The sequence below is a fragment of the Gordionus sp. m RMFG-2023 genome, chromosome 1 (genome assembly GCF_954871325.1).
Source record: "Gordionus sp. m RMFG-2023 chromosome 1, tfGorSpeb1-WG-v2, whole genome shotgun sequence".
Lineage (NCBI taxonomy): Eukaryota > Metazoa > Nematomorpha > Gordioida > Chordodea > Parachordodidae > Gordionus > Gordionus sp. m RMFG-2023.
Genome location: NC_088775.1, coordinates 85,706,869 through 85,723,079, shown reverse-complemented (window position 1 = coordinate 85,723,079; position 16,211 = coordinate 85,706,869). Strand labels below are relative to the sequence as shown.

The window sequence follows — 16,211 nt, the reverse complement described above, 5'->3', positions numbered from 1 at the left end:
TAATCTTCACTTTTTTTCAAAAATAAATAACTGGATCAAGTCCGCCGGAAAGATGGCCACCTTATAATCAGGGGGGGTCTCAGGTTCTAGCCAAGTTAGGGGAAAATTTATTATAATCACAGAAACAAATTAGCTATTAGATGCGGAATTGTCTTTCAGTGAAATATTAAACTGACAAGTGACAACATAGGACTTGCTAGAGCAGTGATGATGTATCTGTTACATTCTATCAGTACATGGAATAGGGGTAAGGGAGAGGCTAAGAGACTATTATCTAATTTGTTTCAGCAAAAAAGATAAAAATTTATCCGACTTGAAGTCAGAGGGTTTAAAAAAAATCCAACTTTAAATTCAACGTCCAAGAAGTGATCTAATAAACGCGTTTCCATTTTTGGCTTAGGATTTCGATTGCCCAGACGCCAATCTATAATGATGATGATTTATGAAAAAATAAAAAAAAATAACAATTTTTTCATTCATTTATTTTATTCAATGAAATTACGATTTTATATTTGATTTTTTCCCCCGTTATATACTTTTTAGTAGCCATAAAAAAGGTTGCGTGTTTATGAATTGTTTGAAAATATCGGATAGATACTGAGTATTCCAAAGAACAACGATATTCGCTATTTCGCAATTTAACGATTCTTAAAAGTTATATTTTTTTTTCCACTTCAAATTATGCCATTTATATGAGTAAATAATTAAGGATAATTAGAAATTATTTATATTCTTTTTTCCTTTCCTTTCCTTTCTTTTTTTTCTTCTTTCTTTCTCTCTATTAAAGTGAATACCAATAATTAGTGTTGTTAAACGGCTCGTTTTAAGTCGATTTTTGAAAACGGCTAACACAAAATTATAGCCAGGAAAATATTGCCTAAAGCATCGAGATCTTGCCAATAGATGTTCAATCCTATATTCCATCTATGAGCAAAATATTTAGGCTTGCATAATATTTTTCTGGATAAAATATTGAGTTAGCTGTTTTTAAAAATCGGCTCAAATTGAGCCGTTTAATAACATTACCAATAATATATAACATGAATTTCGTTAAAAAATACAATCAAAAAGAAACATTTTGCTCTCATCTTTAAAATGAATAATAATGATATCCCTTTTCCTTTTTAAAATATCTAACTAAAATAAACTAACCCTTTTGGTCAAAAAATTTCTCGTATTTAAGTTCTAAAGATTTCGAACTAAAATAAACTAACCATTTTGGTCAAAAAATTTCTCGTATTTAAGTTCTAAAGATTTCGAACCCGTTACACCGACTTCCGAAGTTTTTGAAAATGATTGACAGGGTGATTCAAGGCTACAAACGTGTAGAACTTTACATTCTAAAATGAATTATAATTATATATATAACTATCATTGACGTCATCTTATAAGCATTACCTCTGCACTCGTTGGAATCATTACGCATCAAATAATCCATCCCAAATTCTGTAAGAATACAATGGACCTTTTGGCTTTCATACGTTGCCAAATAAATATTACTTTTACGCTCCGCACTTGATGAAGCGTCGTGATTCGCATTACCGTATAAGTGTAATTTACAATTTATCCAATCCGATTTTAAATCCTTTAGCCTAAACGCCATTAAGTTTCCGCTAATCATGGTTCCGATTTCGAGAACAACGTCATCACTCAACATACTCCATGTTGTTTCAAAAAAATGAGCCACATTCGTGACACTCGTTGTTTCCCGGGTCAGCTGATATCCGATCAACAGTATCTTTAGATCACACCCATGAGAATCGCAATAAGTATCATTAACATGATTTGATGAACGAATCCCTTTTTCGAATACTTCCGCAATACCTTTCTTCGTAGGATCATCAGGATCTATTTTACCTTCGCTATCATTGTAACCATTCTTATATAAACCGGCACCGAAGTCATATGTGTTAAGTGTTATATCGGCTCGTTTTAAATCGAATTTCAGCTTTAGATTCTTGAGCTGAGGTAGAGGCACAACCGGTAACGAATATGGAGGGAAAAAGGGAGGTCGGCTATTTAGGGCCAGATAATTGGAATAAGCGCGAAAAATGAGCCGTTGAAATTGAGGTGCGAAGGTTATCGTTAAAGGGATCGGAAATGAAAAATCGTAAGAGGTGGTCTCGGCTAAATAAATATTAAAAAAAATAAAGAAGCGTTGAATTTGCGGGTGGTTGATAATCGAAGTATGCCAGACATAATCAACTTGTAATAATGAATGCTATGGCTAAAATATCTTTTCAAAATTTATCTTACTGGCCAATTTTTAGTTGAGAAATGCAGACGATAAAATCTAACATGTTAAGGAAAGATAACCATCTATACAAGTGTACAAAACAAATGATTAAATTATAATTGCATTCTAACTTATTTTTCTCTTCCCTATCTTCTTTATTCCATTATTTCTTTCTTTCTTTCTTTCTTTCTTTCTTTCTTTCTTTCTTTCTTTCTTTCTTTCTTTCTTTCTTTCTTTCTTTCTTTCTTTCTTTCTTCTTTAAAATTTAAAATGGAAAAGCTATGAAAGTAGAAATCGAGTATGGATATAACAAACGTGAATACGCGGTCTGGATATAAGACACGACGTAAAAAATTGCCCCACGAGGCCCGAATGAAAAATGTTTCTAAAATATCAATTAAAATGTAACTTTCTTCAATTATAATTGATAAGAACCCCTATTAAAAAATAAAATGAACTCATGTCCGCTCCATCGCCGCCATCTTTGTCCATATGAGAATCTCCATTGAACTCCCTATCAAACGATCGATAAGTAAAACGAAAAGATACATTTCTATCGAATTCATCAGCTATTTCGATGGGATGCCAGTCCCTTTTACAGAACTCAATCAATTCGCCAGTCGGGAAAGTGGCACTGTTTTGAACTAAAAAGAGAAATAGCACAGTAAAAGTTAATTAAAAAAATATACATTACTCTGTCTTCCTTAAGACGATTATAATTTATTGTCGATTAACCCATTTCAGGCGTGAATAATTTAAATCGGAGACCACTTTACAAAATATTAAAATTAGCTTAATACCCAGATGATCCTAATATTAAAATTTAAATATATATTTAAGCATTCTAATTTACCAACCCAAGTTATATATTATTTATATTTGAAGCACGAATTTATATTGTAATTTATTAATTTTTAAAAATAAAAATAAATAAATAAGATGAAGGTTCAGTCTAACCATGTTCTGTTATTTGTGATCTCTTTTTAAAAAAAAATTGCTATGCCTCCTGATATGATTAAGAGGATGTGGTAACCATATGGCCCGGATTTTATCTTTTTAGATCCAGCCCGAATTTTAAAAAAATATATATTTATTTTTTTTAAAATTTTTATAGCTAATAATTGCGATTTAAAATGTTCTGTTTTAAATTATACGGCCCGGCCTAGGTATATTAGCCTGGCCGGGCCAACAGGTCTCTGATGTATATATAGTACTAGATGGGCGATTCATTCATTTAAATGCATTTTAAAGTGTCCATACATAGGAGTCAGTTGCAGCGTCCTTTTGTGGCTTGCATGTCGCTTACATGACATTTACGTGCATCAATATTATAATAAATAAAGAAGATTAGTCGAAGTGCAAACCATAAAATGGTGCTACAGCTGAATATATGAACACTTTTAATTAATGAATTGTCAATCTAGTAGTAAATATATACACTACTCAAAATGAGCAAAAATCTTTTTTTTAAAAGAAGAAAGATTTTTGATCAAATTTTTTTACCTAAAAATGATAAAATCTTTTATATGTAAATATTTTATAATTTTCATGCATAAAAAAAAATTTTCGCGTAATTTTTTTCAAACTGTTATGGTATATTGGGAAAAACTGGATGAGCATTATGAAGACATCAGTGGCACAACTACAACAATGATGTATATATACTACTAGATTGACTATTCATTTATTAAATGTATCCACACATAGGAGTCAGCGGTAGCGCCATTTTGTGGTTTGCTTGCCGATTAAATGACATTAATGTTCATTCTTATTAAATAAAGACAATTAATAGACGTGCAAACCACAAAATGGCACTTATAGCCGATTCCTAAATGTGGACACTTTTAATAAAAGAATAGCCAATCTATTAGTCTATTTACATCAATGACTTACACCAACCAATAATAAATGTATGGGGAACAAGAGAGGAGGGAAGGTTTAATTTTTTTTAAAAATGATTTAAAAAAAACCCAAATTAAAATTTAACATAAAAAAATTTAAATAAAGATATATTTTTTGAAAAAAGTAAAATTGACAAGCAGGGATGGAGATCATTCGCCCAATACCTTATCCCCATATGACGTCATTTGGATCACATTGTTAAATGATTTTTCACGTCATCAATTCTCGCTTTAATAGTATCCTCAACTTAAAAAATAAATCGGAAGATCTAACAACCTTCAACATCGTTGGACATTGTTTTGAAAATTATCGATTGATTGTTATCTTCGATTAAACCAAAGTGAGCGTTCGATAAACTGGTTACGAGGCTGATACCCCGATTACCCATAGGAATACGTTGATACGGAGATATTTTATCTGACATTAGGGGGCGCAAGTTTTCGAAACGGACCACCATATTGTTAGCTTTGGCCGTTAGGTAAGGGACGCACTTGATCTTTACAGGATTAGGTTTGCTAATTATACATTTATTTAAAATTTTTATTAGAAAAATGGAAACATTGACAAATCCTAAAATTATGTTATATATATATATATATATAATTTACAAGGTTACTCTTATGTTATGACGAATGGAAAGAACTGGAGATGAGAATGGTTAGATGGATGTGTGGGCTAGATACAAAAGAGAGAAAAAAAATCAAGTAAGGAATTGCGAGAAAGAAGTGGAAGAAGATCTTGGAGTGGTGATGAGAGGAAATATACTGAAGTGGGTGGGGCATGTCGAGCGGGTAAAGAGAATGCACGTTGATGGAAGTAAGGGGAATCCAGGGCTCGAGAATGACACAGGATGGATAAAAGTGAGAACAGTCGATATGAGGAAAATGTATCTCACAAATAGTGAGACAACAAAAAAAAATGGAGAAAGGGAATCAGAGAAAATTGGCTTACCCAGGTAAACCTAAAAACCGTAATTAAACGGAGAGGAACGTAATGGTAGGAATTCAAGAATCGGAAAAAAATCGAACGCCAAGACTATCTCTTAAGCGAGAAAGGTAAGGTAAGAAGCGAATTGATTTATACAACAAAGCTAATAAATACCCAAGCATTTAAAGCCAGGGCTATAACTACGGAGGGGAGGGGGGGGGAATAGCCTCATTCCAAGATTATTATTTCTTCCCCTTTACCTAAAACGAAAATTTTTTGCCGATTTTGTATTAAAAAAAGGGCGAAAAAATTTACTATTCGTGATAATGAGGCGATTCTAAAATCGGTTTCCATATTCGAACCCGGGCGAATTTAATAAGATCGCCGGATCCTTTTTTAAAAAAATATAAATTAGAAGCTAACGTGTTTATTTCAGAAAGGCACAGCGTACGGATACTAATCCGATATCCGCCGGATAGTATTCGATTTTTTAAAAATGGATTTTATATAATCAATTTCGCTTTTTAAAAATTCAACGCGAAAATGAATAAACACAAAAGTAACTTTGCGACACATCATACAAAAAAAACTATGAAAATACGAATTGAAACTAATATTTGCCCTATTCGTAGTGTTGTTAAATTACCTAACTTTCACCATCTCTATCATGACTTAGTCGAGCTTTTAGACTAAAAAGTAGAATTAAGTCTCTAAGTTAAGTCTCAACTTGAAGATTGATTCTAATATTTTTGAATAAAAACATGGCTACACTATTTTATAGTTGACTAAAGTTAGCTAGTTTAACAACACTACCTATTCGCATTCGATTCATATTTTCGAATCGAATAATTAAAAATTCGCATTTGTTCGAATAAATAAAAATATTATTCGAGATTCGCCGAATATTCGATTCGAAAAATAAATTCCTTATAATATTTTTAAAAAAATGGATTATTCAAATTTTTTAAAAAAGATTTATAAATATGGAAAAAAAACGTTAAGATAAATAAAAAGTTCCGCAAGGAACATGTTAAATTAAAAAATCATTTCAAATATTCAAATATTTATTAATAATTTTGAATATTTACGAAATAATTTGATCGAATAATAAATAAAAAAAATTTATTTACTTTCCGTCTACGAATATTATTCATATAAAATTGAATCCAATTTTTGTATAATCATCACTAGATAAATAAATATTGAATCCTGTTGATTAATTTTTTTATTTATTATTGTTGATTTGAATTACCCTGGTAAACCTGGAAAAACGCTATTAAACGGATATCCGATACCGAACCCGGGAGGATAATTATTATAAAGACTAGAAACGGGTTCGGTTATAATTCATTATTTTCAAAATTAATATCGTAAATTAGCATATTATTAATTTTGGGCTAAATATAGAATCCAAAAGGAATATACCCCCTATCGGGTGTTTTTCCCCAGTAAAAAAAGAAAAATTATTGATCAAGGCGTATATATTTAATAAATAGAAACTATATTTTGAAAAAAAATACCTTTCAGTGGCTACATTTTGCACGCTAAAGGCTTTGAGCGTAAGCGTCAAGTTATCGACGGTGAATAACACTTTATGATCCCTCTTAACGTTGGAAACATTGAGGGCTATCTGTTTAACTTGCTCTTGGTTTTGACGATTAAACTGCTGCATCAATCTAGCCTCGTTGTTGGCAATTTCGTCGGTCGCGCCCTCTAAAGATGCTTCATTTTGGTCCTCGAGGAAAATGAAAGAGGCCCAGTCCATCCAATTACCGCCGCCGCTAATATTGGATTGATTATATGCAGCATAAGAGTGATCTGTAAAAAATAATTTAAGAAAACGGAAAAATCTAATATAATCTCTCTAAAAATTGGCGGGATTTTTATAGAGGCATTTCACAATTATTTACAAAAAAATTAATAAATGCCAAAAAGCTGGACATATTCCAAAAAAATTTATATATCTCTTGCTGGAAGAGGAGGGGGGAGGAACAAAAACCTTTCGAGTTAATGCTAAGCTGATCATCCGAGTCGTCTCCCGCTATTTCGTCTAGATCCCCTTTGATGACGGCTGTGCAAAGTTCTATGAGTCTAATCACCAAGGGTATTTGGTGATCCGAAAGCGATATATCCAGATCCTTGATGCCCACGTAAGTGGTTAGAGAGGGTCTAACGGAAACTTTATCGTAGGATAGGACGTCCTTGTAGCAAAAGAAAAGTGTTACGTCGCACTTTCGTACAATGGGATGATGGAAATTGTTAAGACCTGACAATGATGATTTTTTTTTACATAAAAATCAAATTTAATTTATAAATAACACACAACTTCTCTAACTATCTTCCCTAAGCCAATAATGCAATCTCCAAATGGTCCCTGTCTAAGATCATTGATGTGGGAATCTACTCCCCCTGGACCCATCTCCTCATTCAAACAATATAACTGTATGAGGTAACAAAAGGATGACAATATGTAGAAACAGGGGTACCAGATCTCACGATTTCAGATCTTAATTTTGTATCTCCCACCTTTTATCGCACCTTATCCTTCATTGGACATTTATTATAAACAAAACCATAGATAAGATATAATTGGTGTTATCTGATTAATACAAATATCTAAGGACATAAACTTCAGAAACTAAAACAACATTGGACTAAAAGTTCGCCAAAATTGGATATGGGGATTAAACCATAAATTATTATAAAAAGAGAACAAAACAAACACTTTTGAATAAAGGGACAATCATTAATACGAGTATTTATTTATATAAAATTAATAGATTTGAAAAATTAAATAAATAAATTATCAAAAAATTTGTAAATTTGTTTATTAAATTAACTTTGTAAAACACTAAATAAATTTATTACATCCAGCCTTTCTCTTACCATTAATAGAGGATTCTGTAACAAGTTAACATTTAAAATTTCTTGATTTTTCAGAGGGTTATTGTGATAAGAAAAAAAAGGAATATACATAAATACTGAAACAATTTAATAAGTATATACCCATTTTAAACACATCATAGAAATCAGCTCCTCCAAAGCCAGGCACCTTTATGTCTTTACCCACTTTATAGGGAATCTTATCAGTGTTCTTTGTAAGAATACAATCCAAGCTCAGCGAAAGATCATGAATTTGCAATATTTTGTCACGGCGCAATGTTGCACAAGGACTTGTTTCATTATCACTAGTTTCAATTGATGAGAAAAAACTGCCTGCAATGTGTTCCACCGAGGAATAAAAATTTGACTTAGGAAAACTAAAATCAAATCCCTCGTGGAGAGAAGTTGTCAAAGCAAAATTGCCATATTCTGCTCTCTTTATGTGAGAAGTGAAAACCAATTTGTACACTAATTTATCATCAGAGCTAAGATCGGAACTATGTTGTTTAAGCTCTTCACTGCCATAGTCATCACTAGATTCCACGTATTTAATTACGATATTGTTAAAATAATATTTAACATTGCCCAAGATATTTGACCACCAACTTTTGGTTGGTTTTACATTAAGATTGTTCATAAAATTATTAGGATAATTTTCATCTATGGTTTGTGAAACATTATCGTAAGGTGGAGACTGTTGATTTTGAAAATTATCAATGAAATCATTGTCCCTTAAACTATCTAATATGAGATTGTTAGAATGTAAGCCCTTATTCTTGATTACAGTGGGAGTATTAAAGTTGGGTGAAGGCTTATTTGGATTATCTGAGGATGATAAAAGAGGAGTATTGGTAAAAATATTTAACTGTGCATTGTCTTTGTTGTGCTCCAAAACTAATTTTTGAAATGAATCAAATAAATTTTTGATTTCTTCTTGTTTAAAAATATTATTGCTTATTTTATCAGGGTTGTCAAAATTATTCATGCCAGCTGAATTCAGTGCTTCATTTACAATTTGGGGTTCTATTGAATCTGAAATTTTAAAGGTAAACTCTAAGAGATTTAGACTGATTATGATTGAGTCAGTTGATAATGATGTATAGGGTATGCTAACAGTCAATTCATGAACATGCCCATTTAATAGTTTTATGGGGAAATTTATTTCCTAATTGTAAAAAAAGGTTTAATAATAAATATATTCATAAGCTAATTTCAACTAATATAAAAAGCTATAATTGTTAAATTATGGTAAAAAATTAGCAATATTGATATTCATATAAAAATACATTAAATACTAATTCAATTTAATTATTAAAATATTTACTCTCTGTAAAGCATCTAATTTTAGGTCCAAATTACTCAGCCTAACTTGGCCACCCAATAATGAGAACTTTACATCTTCTGGCTTCAGATTTTTAATATAATTATTTAGGTAAGAAAATAACCAAGGAGTAAGATATGATTCAAGTTTGAACATAATTTTTTACTAAAAACCACATTTCGCAACTATTGCGTGTATCATATGGAGACTATTACGACAAATGAACAATTTTTTTTAAAATAAACAGCTGTTAAGATTTGATATACATATATATATAACTCATTGAACCAATTACATTAATATTTACCTAAACAGACGATTCCTTAAAGTATATACATTAGAAGGGGTGTTAAAAAAAATTTACAGATAAAAATACACTATAAATATAAGTATTTAAGATACAGAACAATGATGCAAGTACAAGATAAATTTTCTAAAAGTTAAATAAGATAAAAGATATAGATATTTGATGAAAATATTTAAAAAATGTATCAAGATACAGATATTTCAATAAGATAATTTAAAAAATTGACATAATGTGAAACCTTATATTTTTGGACGTTGTGTTAAAAAATTTAAAAATAATTTAGCAAAACACTTTATTTATTTATATTCATTTTACCTTAATATGTTCACATAAGGTTTTTAATGAAGTATATCATAACTATGATTACTATATAAAAAAGATTCGCTTATAAATTTTATTAAAGCAATTTATTAGGCCAATAAAAACTTCTATAAAAAAATATCTAAAATATATTAAAAACTATTAAAAATATTCTTTTTTTATAATATAAATAATTTTTTTAAAAATTATCTATCAATCTAAGCCTATTTGGCCTTGATCAAAATTAAATTCAACAAATTGACATTTCATATCTAAATAAATTGATGAACATTTTTTATTTACTTCCTTAAAAATGGAATATCATAAGGTATTTCGATGCCAGATATAATTAGTGTTGTTAAACGACTCGTTTTGAGCCCATTTTTAAAAATGGTTAACGCAATATTTATCTAGAATAATATTACGCAAAGCCTGAAGATTTTGTTTTTAGAAGGAACAAAGGCTTGGATATCTATGAGCGAAATATCAAGGCTTAGGCAATATTTTTTTGCTGGCTAAAATATTAAATTAGCCGTTTTTAAGAATCAGCTCAAAACGAGATGTTTAACAACACTAACCTGATATAATCGCCATTTTTAAAGATTCTACAAACATTCTATTTTAAATAAAATTTTTATAATTTTGTTTATGGTATTATTATTATTATTATAATTGGCAATGACATATAATAATACCTAGACTAACGATTCATTCATTAAAAGTGTACATCAATACAAATTAGCTAGAGACGCCATCTTGGTTACTGTAATAAATATTAAAATTTTAAACGAGAGCCTAATTTTATATTATATCTGATGCAAACTTTATTAAAGAATTGCCTGATCATCGAGATAATAAGAAAGTAAGTTATCAATTTAATATTAGTTTTTAACATGAAAATAATTATTATAAAGGTTACCAAAATGGCGGGTCCAGCTGATTTGCTTTTAACGACGCTTAAAAATGCATTTTAATGAATGAATCGTCAGTCTAGGTATTATTATATGTCATTGATAATTGGGAAATATTAATGCAATAAAAAAAAATTTGATATCAAAACTGTTTCATATTATTAAATATTTTATACAATGGTATATAATCCCAGTGAAATCATTTTTATCTTTTAAAATGATATGTGATTATCTTATCATTTATTTCCCTAAGGCTTCTAGATTTGATATTGAATTACTAGAAAAAAAACGTCTACAACAAAGTAGACCAAAATTATTTTAAAAAAATATCAATTGGTTTAGGCCTTTGCATCTAAATATGGAGAGGCATTAAAATTTCGGTGTTTGCAATTTATTTTAAAAATCCCATATTCGAAATCTAGTTGAACCATAATTTGATTCAATCAATTGTGTTTATAGAAAATCAATGGACTAAAGTTTATTTTTTAAGTAGTGTTAGCAAAAATCATGATTATTATTATTATTTTTTTAAATCGATTTTTTTTGATTTAAATCACTATTTAACCAAATAAAAATAATTCATATTTTAATTAAAGAATTATAGGGTAAGATTGTAAAATATCATTTTTTTATAAAAAATAGCTTAATATTATCTTGCAAGTAGAGATATAATGCCCAATGGAATAAGTCAGAAATTTGTTGAAAAATTAAATAATAATATGCTGTAATTTGATATTTATTACAAATAAAGAGCCGATTATATAGGCCTTGGTTGAAAATTTCATTTTGGTATGGGATTATATCTATATAGATCCGTTTGTAAACGCACAATTCATTGCGATTGCCGTATAATTCAAACATCAAATATCACCTATAAAAAACAGGGAACTTAGGCGATATATTTTTAAAACTTTAGGTAAAGCTAACAATCACTGGAGATCCTAAAGAAAATTTAAAACTAAGAAAAAGAATATCTCTCTAGATATGTAGATCTCATTTTATCTCCATCCTCGGATGAAAGCCTAACAACATATCCTTTTAATTACCCCTCCCTGTTTTTTAATATTTTAGTTAATACAATTTTTAATATACATTTTTTTAAATATATATTTATTCTTTATTTTTTTTTTTTTTTACTAAATAACTTTTTGTATATTTTTTTTAAAAGTTTTGAATTGAAAATTTAATAAAAACATTTTAATTTTTTTTTTAAAAAAAAAAAATTAATTTAACATAATAAATTATAATTATATTTTAGGAAATTTTTATTCTTATAGTGTACTGGGTAAAATGAAAAAGCTTGTCCGATTAAGATTTTAACCAAAATAACGTTACGTATGCCTAAAGATTTTGCACATAGCTGTTAGAAATGCTTGGGCATCTCTCTGCCGAATCTCCATCCTTACATAATATATTTTAGCTAAAATCATAATCGGGCCGTTTTGAAAAATCGACCCAAATCGGACCTTTTAACAACACTAGTCGGGATTGGATAACTATCCATAATAATTATAAATTTTAATATAACTCGGAAAAGATGCTTCGATTAAGTAATAACATCTCAGTTTTTTTTTCTGTCATTGTTCGGATTTCTGAAATGACAAATATTTAAAAAATAATTATTCCGAACTTTTTCCATGGAAATTTGCATCTTATGAATATACCATTAAATATTTACATTTAATAAATACCAGAGCCCCCGTTGGTCAGCTATGCTGTTCACTCCCCACCGCGTGAAGGTGGGAGATGGATTTTAGAGGAGCATAGAATGAGAAGAAAGAACGAATAAAAAAAGAAAGAAATAGAGGAGAGAAAGAAAGATATGAAAGAAGAATTCAAAAAAAATATATATATAAAAAATTTTTTTTAATTAAATAAAAATTTGGCTTTAAAGTAGAAATCATTCTCATAAATGGTTTTAATTTAGTTTCATTATTAAATTCAAAAATAACTTAGCTTTAACTTAGAGGTTAAGGTAGACCAAATAAAGAAATAGAAAAGTGCATAATCTCTGAGGATTAAGGTTTAGAATTTTAAATGCTAGAACCCATTCTTCCATTACTGAACAGCTTAAAGTAAATAATACCAGATACGACGCATATTGTCAAACTCCAAAGTCAGGCAGTATAATATATAATGGAGTAAATCTTAGAAAAGTAGCAAAATAACAATTAACTCAAAAAATAAGCCCATGATGGTACTATTTGAAATTTAGCTTAGTTAACTCAGCGCTCAAAGCTCTACAGCATAGCATAGCATAGCAAAAAGAATTATTAGCAAACAACAAAATGCTAAGCAACCCAAAATATTAACTCACGTAAAAGCTAAAGCAATTCAAAGTTACAAAACTAATGTTAAGCATGTGCTACATATAACAGCCTCACAAATCCAAGCAACTCAAAACTTAACCGCCTCAAAAAAATAATTCTTTTACAAGTAACTTAGTACTAATTAGAGCAAAGTTATGAATAAACAGGTGTATCCAAAACTAAGAGGTTCAAGGTCAATCAACTCAAATACCAAAATAAACCAACCCATGAATGAGCAGCGACAGGCTATAAAAGCCAAGCTAAGCTAAAATTCCTAGAAGTATGCAAAAAAACGACGAAAGTAAGATACAACTGCAATATAAAAGCTAAAAGTATGTTTGGCTAAGCAACTTAAGAAATAAACCCATGTCAATAAATCTCTTAAACAGTCTAAAAAAAATTAGTAACTCAAAGTTCAAAGCTATAAATTCTTTGAAAATATTTAAAATGCTAAGCAAAATATTAGCCCATATCAAAGATACACAAAACTTAGCTTCCCACATAGCAACTCAGAGCTTAACTACTCAAAGAAAAGAATTCTTTATAGGCAACTCAGAGCTAATTATCAAAGCCAAGATAGACATAAACAAGTAACCAAAATCATGTAGTTCGAAGTTAATCAACTCAAATGCCATATCCTACTATTTAATGACTGAGGAGCTAAATGAGAAACTTAAAGCTAACACAGAGCCAAACAAGCCAAATGCCTAGAAGTATTGCAAAATAACAAAGCTTATGTAACAACACAACAACCGCGAACATCAAATCTTGAAACATGTTTAGTTAAGCAACAAATATTAAGAGAAAATTAACAAAGTATATTAAACAGTTTCAATATAAAACTATAACATAGAAAGATTAATGATAACAAATCACACAGATTAGGCAACGCAAAACAATATATCAGAAAAAAATCTAGAAAAATTGTTCAAATCATAGTTTCACAAGGTTAGGCCCTCAAAGCTTAATTACTCAAAGTCAAGGTCTTCACTATGCGCAACTCAAAACAGTACCGGAGCCTGATATGAAATAACCCGTCATGAGGATCTATGCTAAGCATCAAAAATGCCAAAAACTTACCTGATTACCTTGCACCTAAAGGACCAGCAACTCAAGGCTGGACTCAAAGCCAAGAAGCATACCCTCTATTCCTGAAGCTTGGCTAGCCAGGGGCTTTCCAATACGCTACTCAAAGCCATGTACCATAGCCTTACATGAATAGATAAGTAATGCAAAGTTGTGAGGATCGACGTTAAGCAACTCAAATGTCTTAACTTTCCACCGCATTTCTCTGCAGAAGCTATCTATGAGGCTAATAACTCCAGCCGAGACAGCATACTGTTAACCCCGTCAAAGTTTAACCACCCAAATTCAAGGGCCTAACAATACGCTACTCAAAGCCGTGTACCATAGCCTGACATTAATAGACTAGTAACTCAAAGGCGTGAGGATCGAAGTTAAGCAATTCAAATGCCTAAACTTTTCACCACATTTCTCTGCAGCTACAAGCTAAGAGACTAATAACTCCAGGAGAGACAGCATACTATGGACCCTGTCAAAGCTTAACCCCGACAAAGCTTAACTACTCAAACCCAAAGACCTTACAATACGATACTTAAAGATATATACCATATACTGATATGAATAGACAAGTAATCTAAAGTCGTGAGGTATTAACAATTAAAATTTCTAAACTTTATCTGCAGCTACAACATGAGAGGCTAATAACTCTAATCGAAACGGCATACTGTTAAACTACTCATATCTTAGCAGTATAATGAAACATCTAAATTCATAATAGCGCATTTCTAACTAACCCTTAATAAACCCATGACTTAACTTTTCAAAACTTAGCCTCACAAAGCTAGGCAACTCAAAGCTTAACCACTCAAAATCAATGGCTCTACTATACGCAACTCAAATCCAAGTACCATAGTTAGGATAGGAATAAATGATCCATAATCTGGAGAATTTAGTTTATCATTTCAAATGGCAAAATATACCATTCCATCAATGTGCAGCAAAAAGTTAAGAAAATCAAAGTTAATAACTAAGAGCCTCGTAGCATACTGTTAAACAACTTAAACAATATCAACAAAAATTCTTCATAAAGTAACAAACTGCTAAAGACCTAAAATAATAACCCACATCAAAGCTATTGAAACTTAGTTTTATAAATCTAAGCAATCCTCCAAAAGTTCTAGTATAGGCATCAGTTTTTTAAAAGCCAAATTAATAATCAAAGGTAACTAAGCAATTATATTTTAAAAATAACTAGGATAAAAAAGTTTACTTTCCATCTCCTGGATCACACAATATTCATTTCTACAACAATTACCTCATTCTTAAATATTTTTACGTAATTTATATTTTTCGCAAACATGATAGCTATAATAAAATAAATTATATATATTTATAAAATTTACTTTAACTGCTTATAATTTCCGAAATAGCCTATTATTTTCCCCGAATGAGCTCTATATACCCACTTCCTTGAATGATTTTTTCTTGGTCTATTAATTGTAAAATTCATCATGAGATAAAATGTATTTATTTTCTTTACCATTTTATGTCTAAGGTGATGATTGTTTTTTATACCCTTAAGATATTGTATTACAAAGTGATCTGTTTTAAAAAAAAAATTAATCTGAACAATTATATAGTAAAATGATTGTTAAGATACTAAATATCAGAGATAATGATTTTTATCGTTTGAAAATTTGTTATGATATTACAGTTTTTACGTTTCAACAATCAAAAAATTATAAAAATCAAATGAAGGATAAAACAAAACTTCTATTTCTGAACATCTCTAAAATACTGACTCCTCATTAGTATGCAACCATTGCAGTTTAGTTAGAAATTTTTTAAGAATGTTATGTTAAATAGAGATCTATCTATCTTAGAAATATATTTTTTAAGATTTTAGTTTAGCATATTTTCAAAATTATTTTTTTAAATTCATAGATTTTAACTATTTTCAAATAGCGTCACAGATGAGAATGAGAAATGATATATAATTTACCTTCATTACTTTATTGTAAATATATCTAATATTATTATAATATCTTTTATATAATAAAAGGATTATCACATTTTTCTAATATTTTTCTGG

The 16,211-nt window shown here is 29.6% G+C and overlaps 1 protein-coding gene across 1 annotated transcript in view; it reads right to left on the bottom strand.

The window, feature by feature from the left end:
* LOC135930865 (uncharacterized) overlaps positions 1-9,425 on the bottom strand; it is a 35,463-nt gene extending 26,038 nt beyond the window's left edge. Inside the window, exons 1-10 of the mRNA XM_065467662.1 lie at positions 9,273-9,425; positions 8,072-9,113; positions 7,065-7,331; positions 6,586-6,883; positions 4,415-4,653; positions 2,695-2,880; positions 1,399-2,127; positions 1,215-1,340; positions 537-647; positions 345-424 (exon numbers count right to left, since the gene is read on the bottom strand). Of these exons, the coding sequence (XP_065323734.1) occupies positions 345-424; positions 537-647; positions 1,215-1,340; positions 1,399-2,127; positions 2,695-2,880; positions 4,415-4,653; positions 6,586-6,883; positions 7,065-7,331; positions 8,072-9,113; positions 9,273-9,425 (3,231 nt within the window). The remainder of the gene's footprint in view (positions 1-344; positions 425-536; positions 648-1,214; positions 1,341-1,398; positions 2,128-2,694; positions 2,881-4,414; positions 4,654-6,585; positions 6,884-7,064; positions 7,332-8,071; positions 9,114-9,272) is intronic.
* Between the last annotated feature and the right edge of the window lie 6,786 nt (positions 9,426-16,211).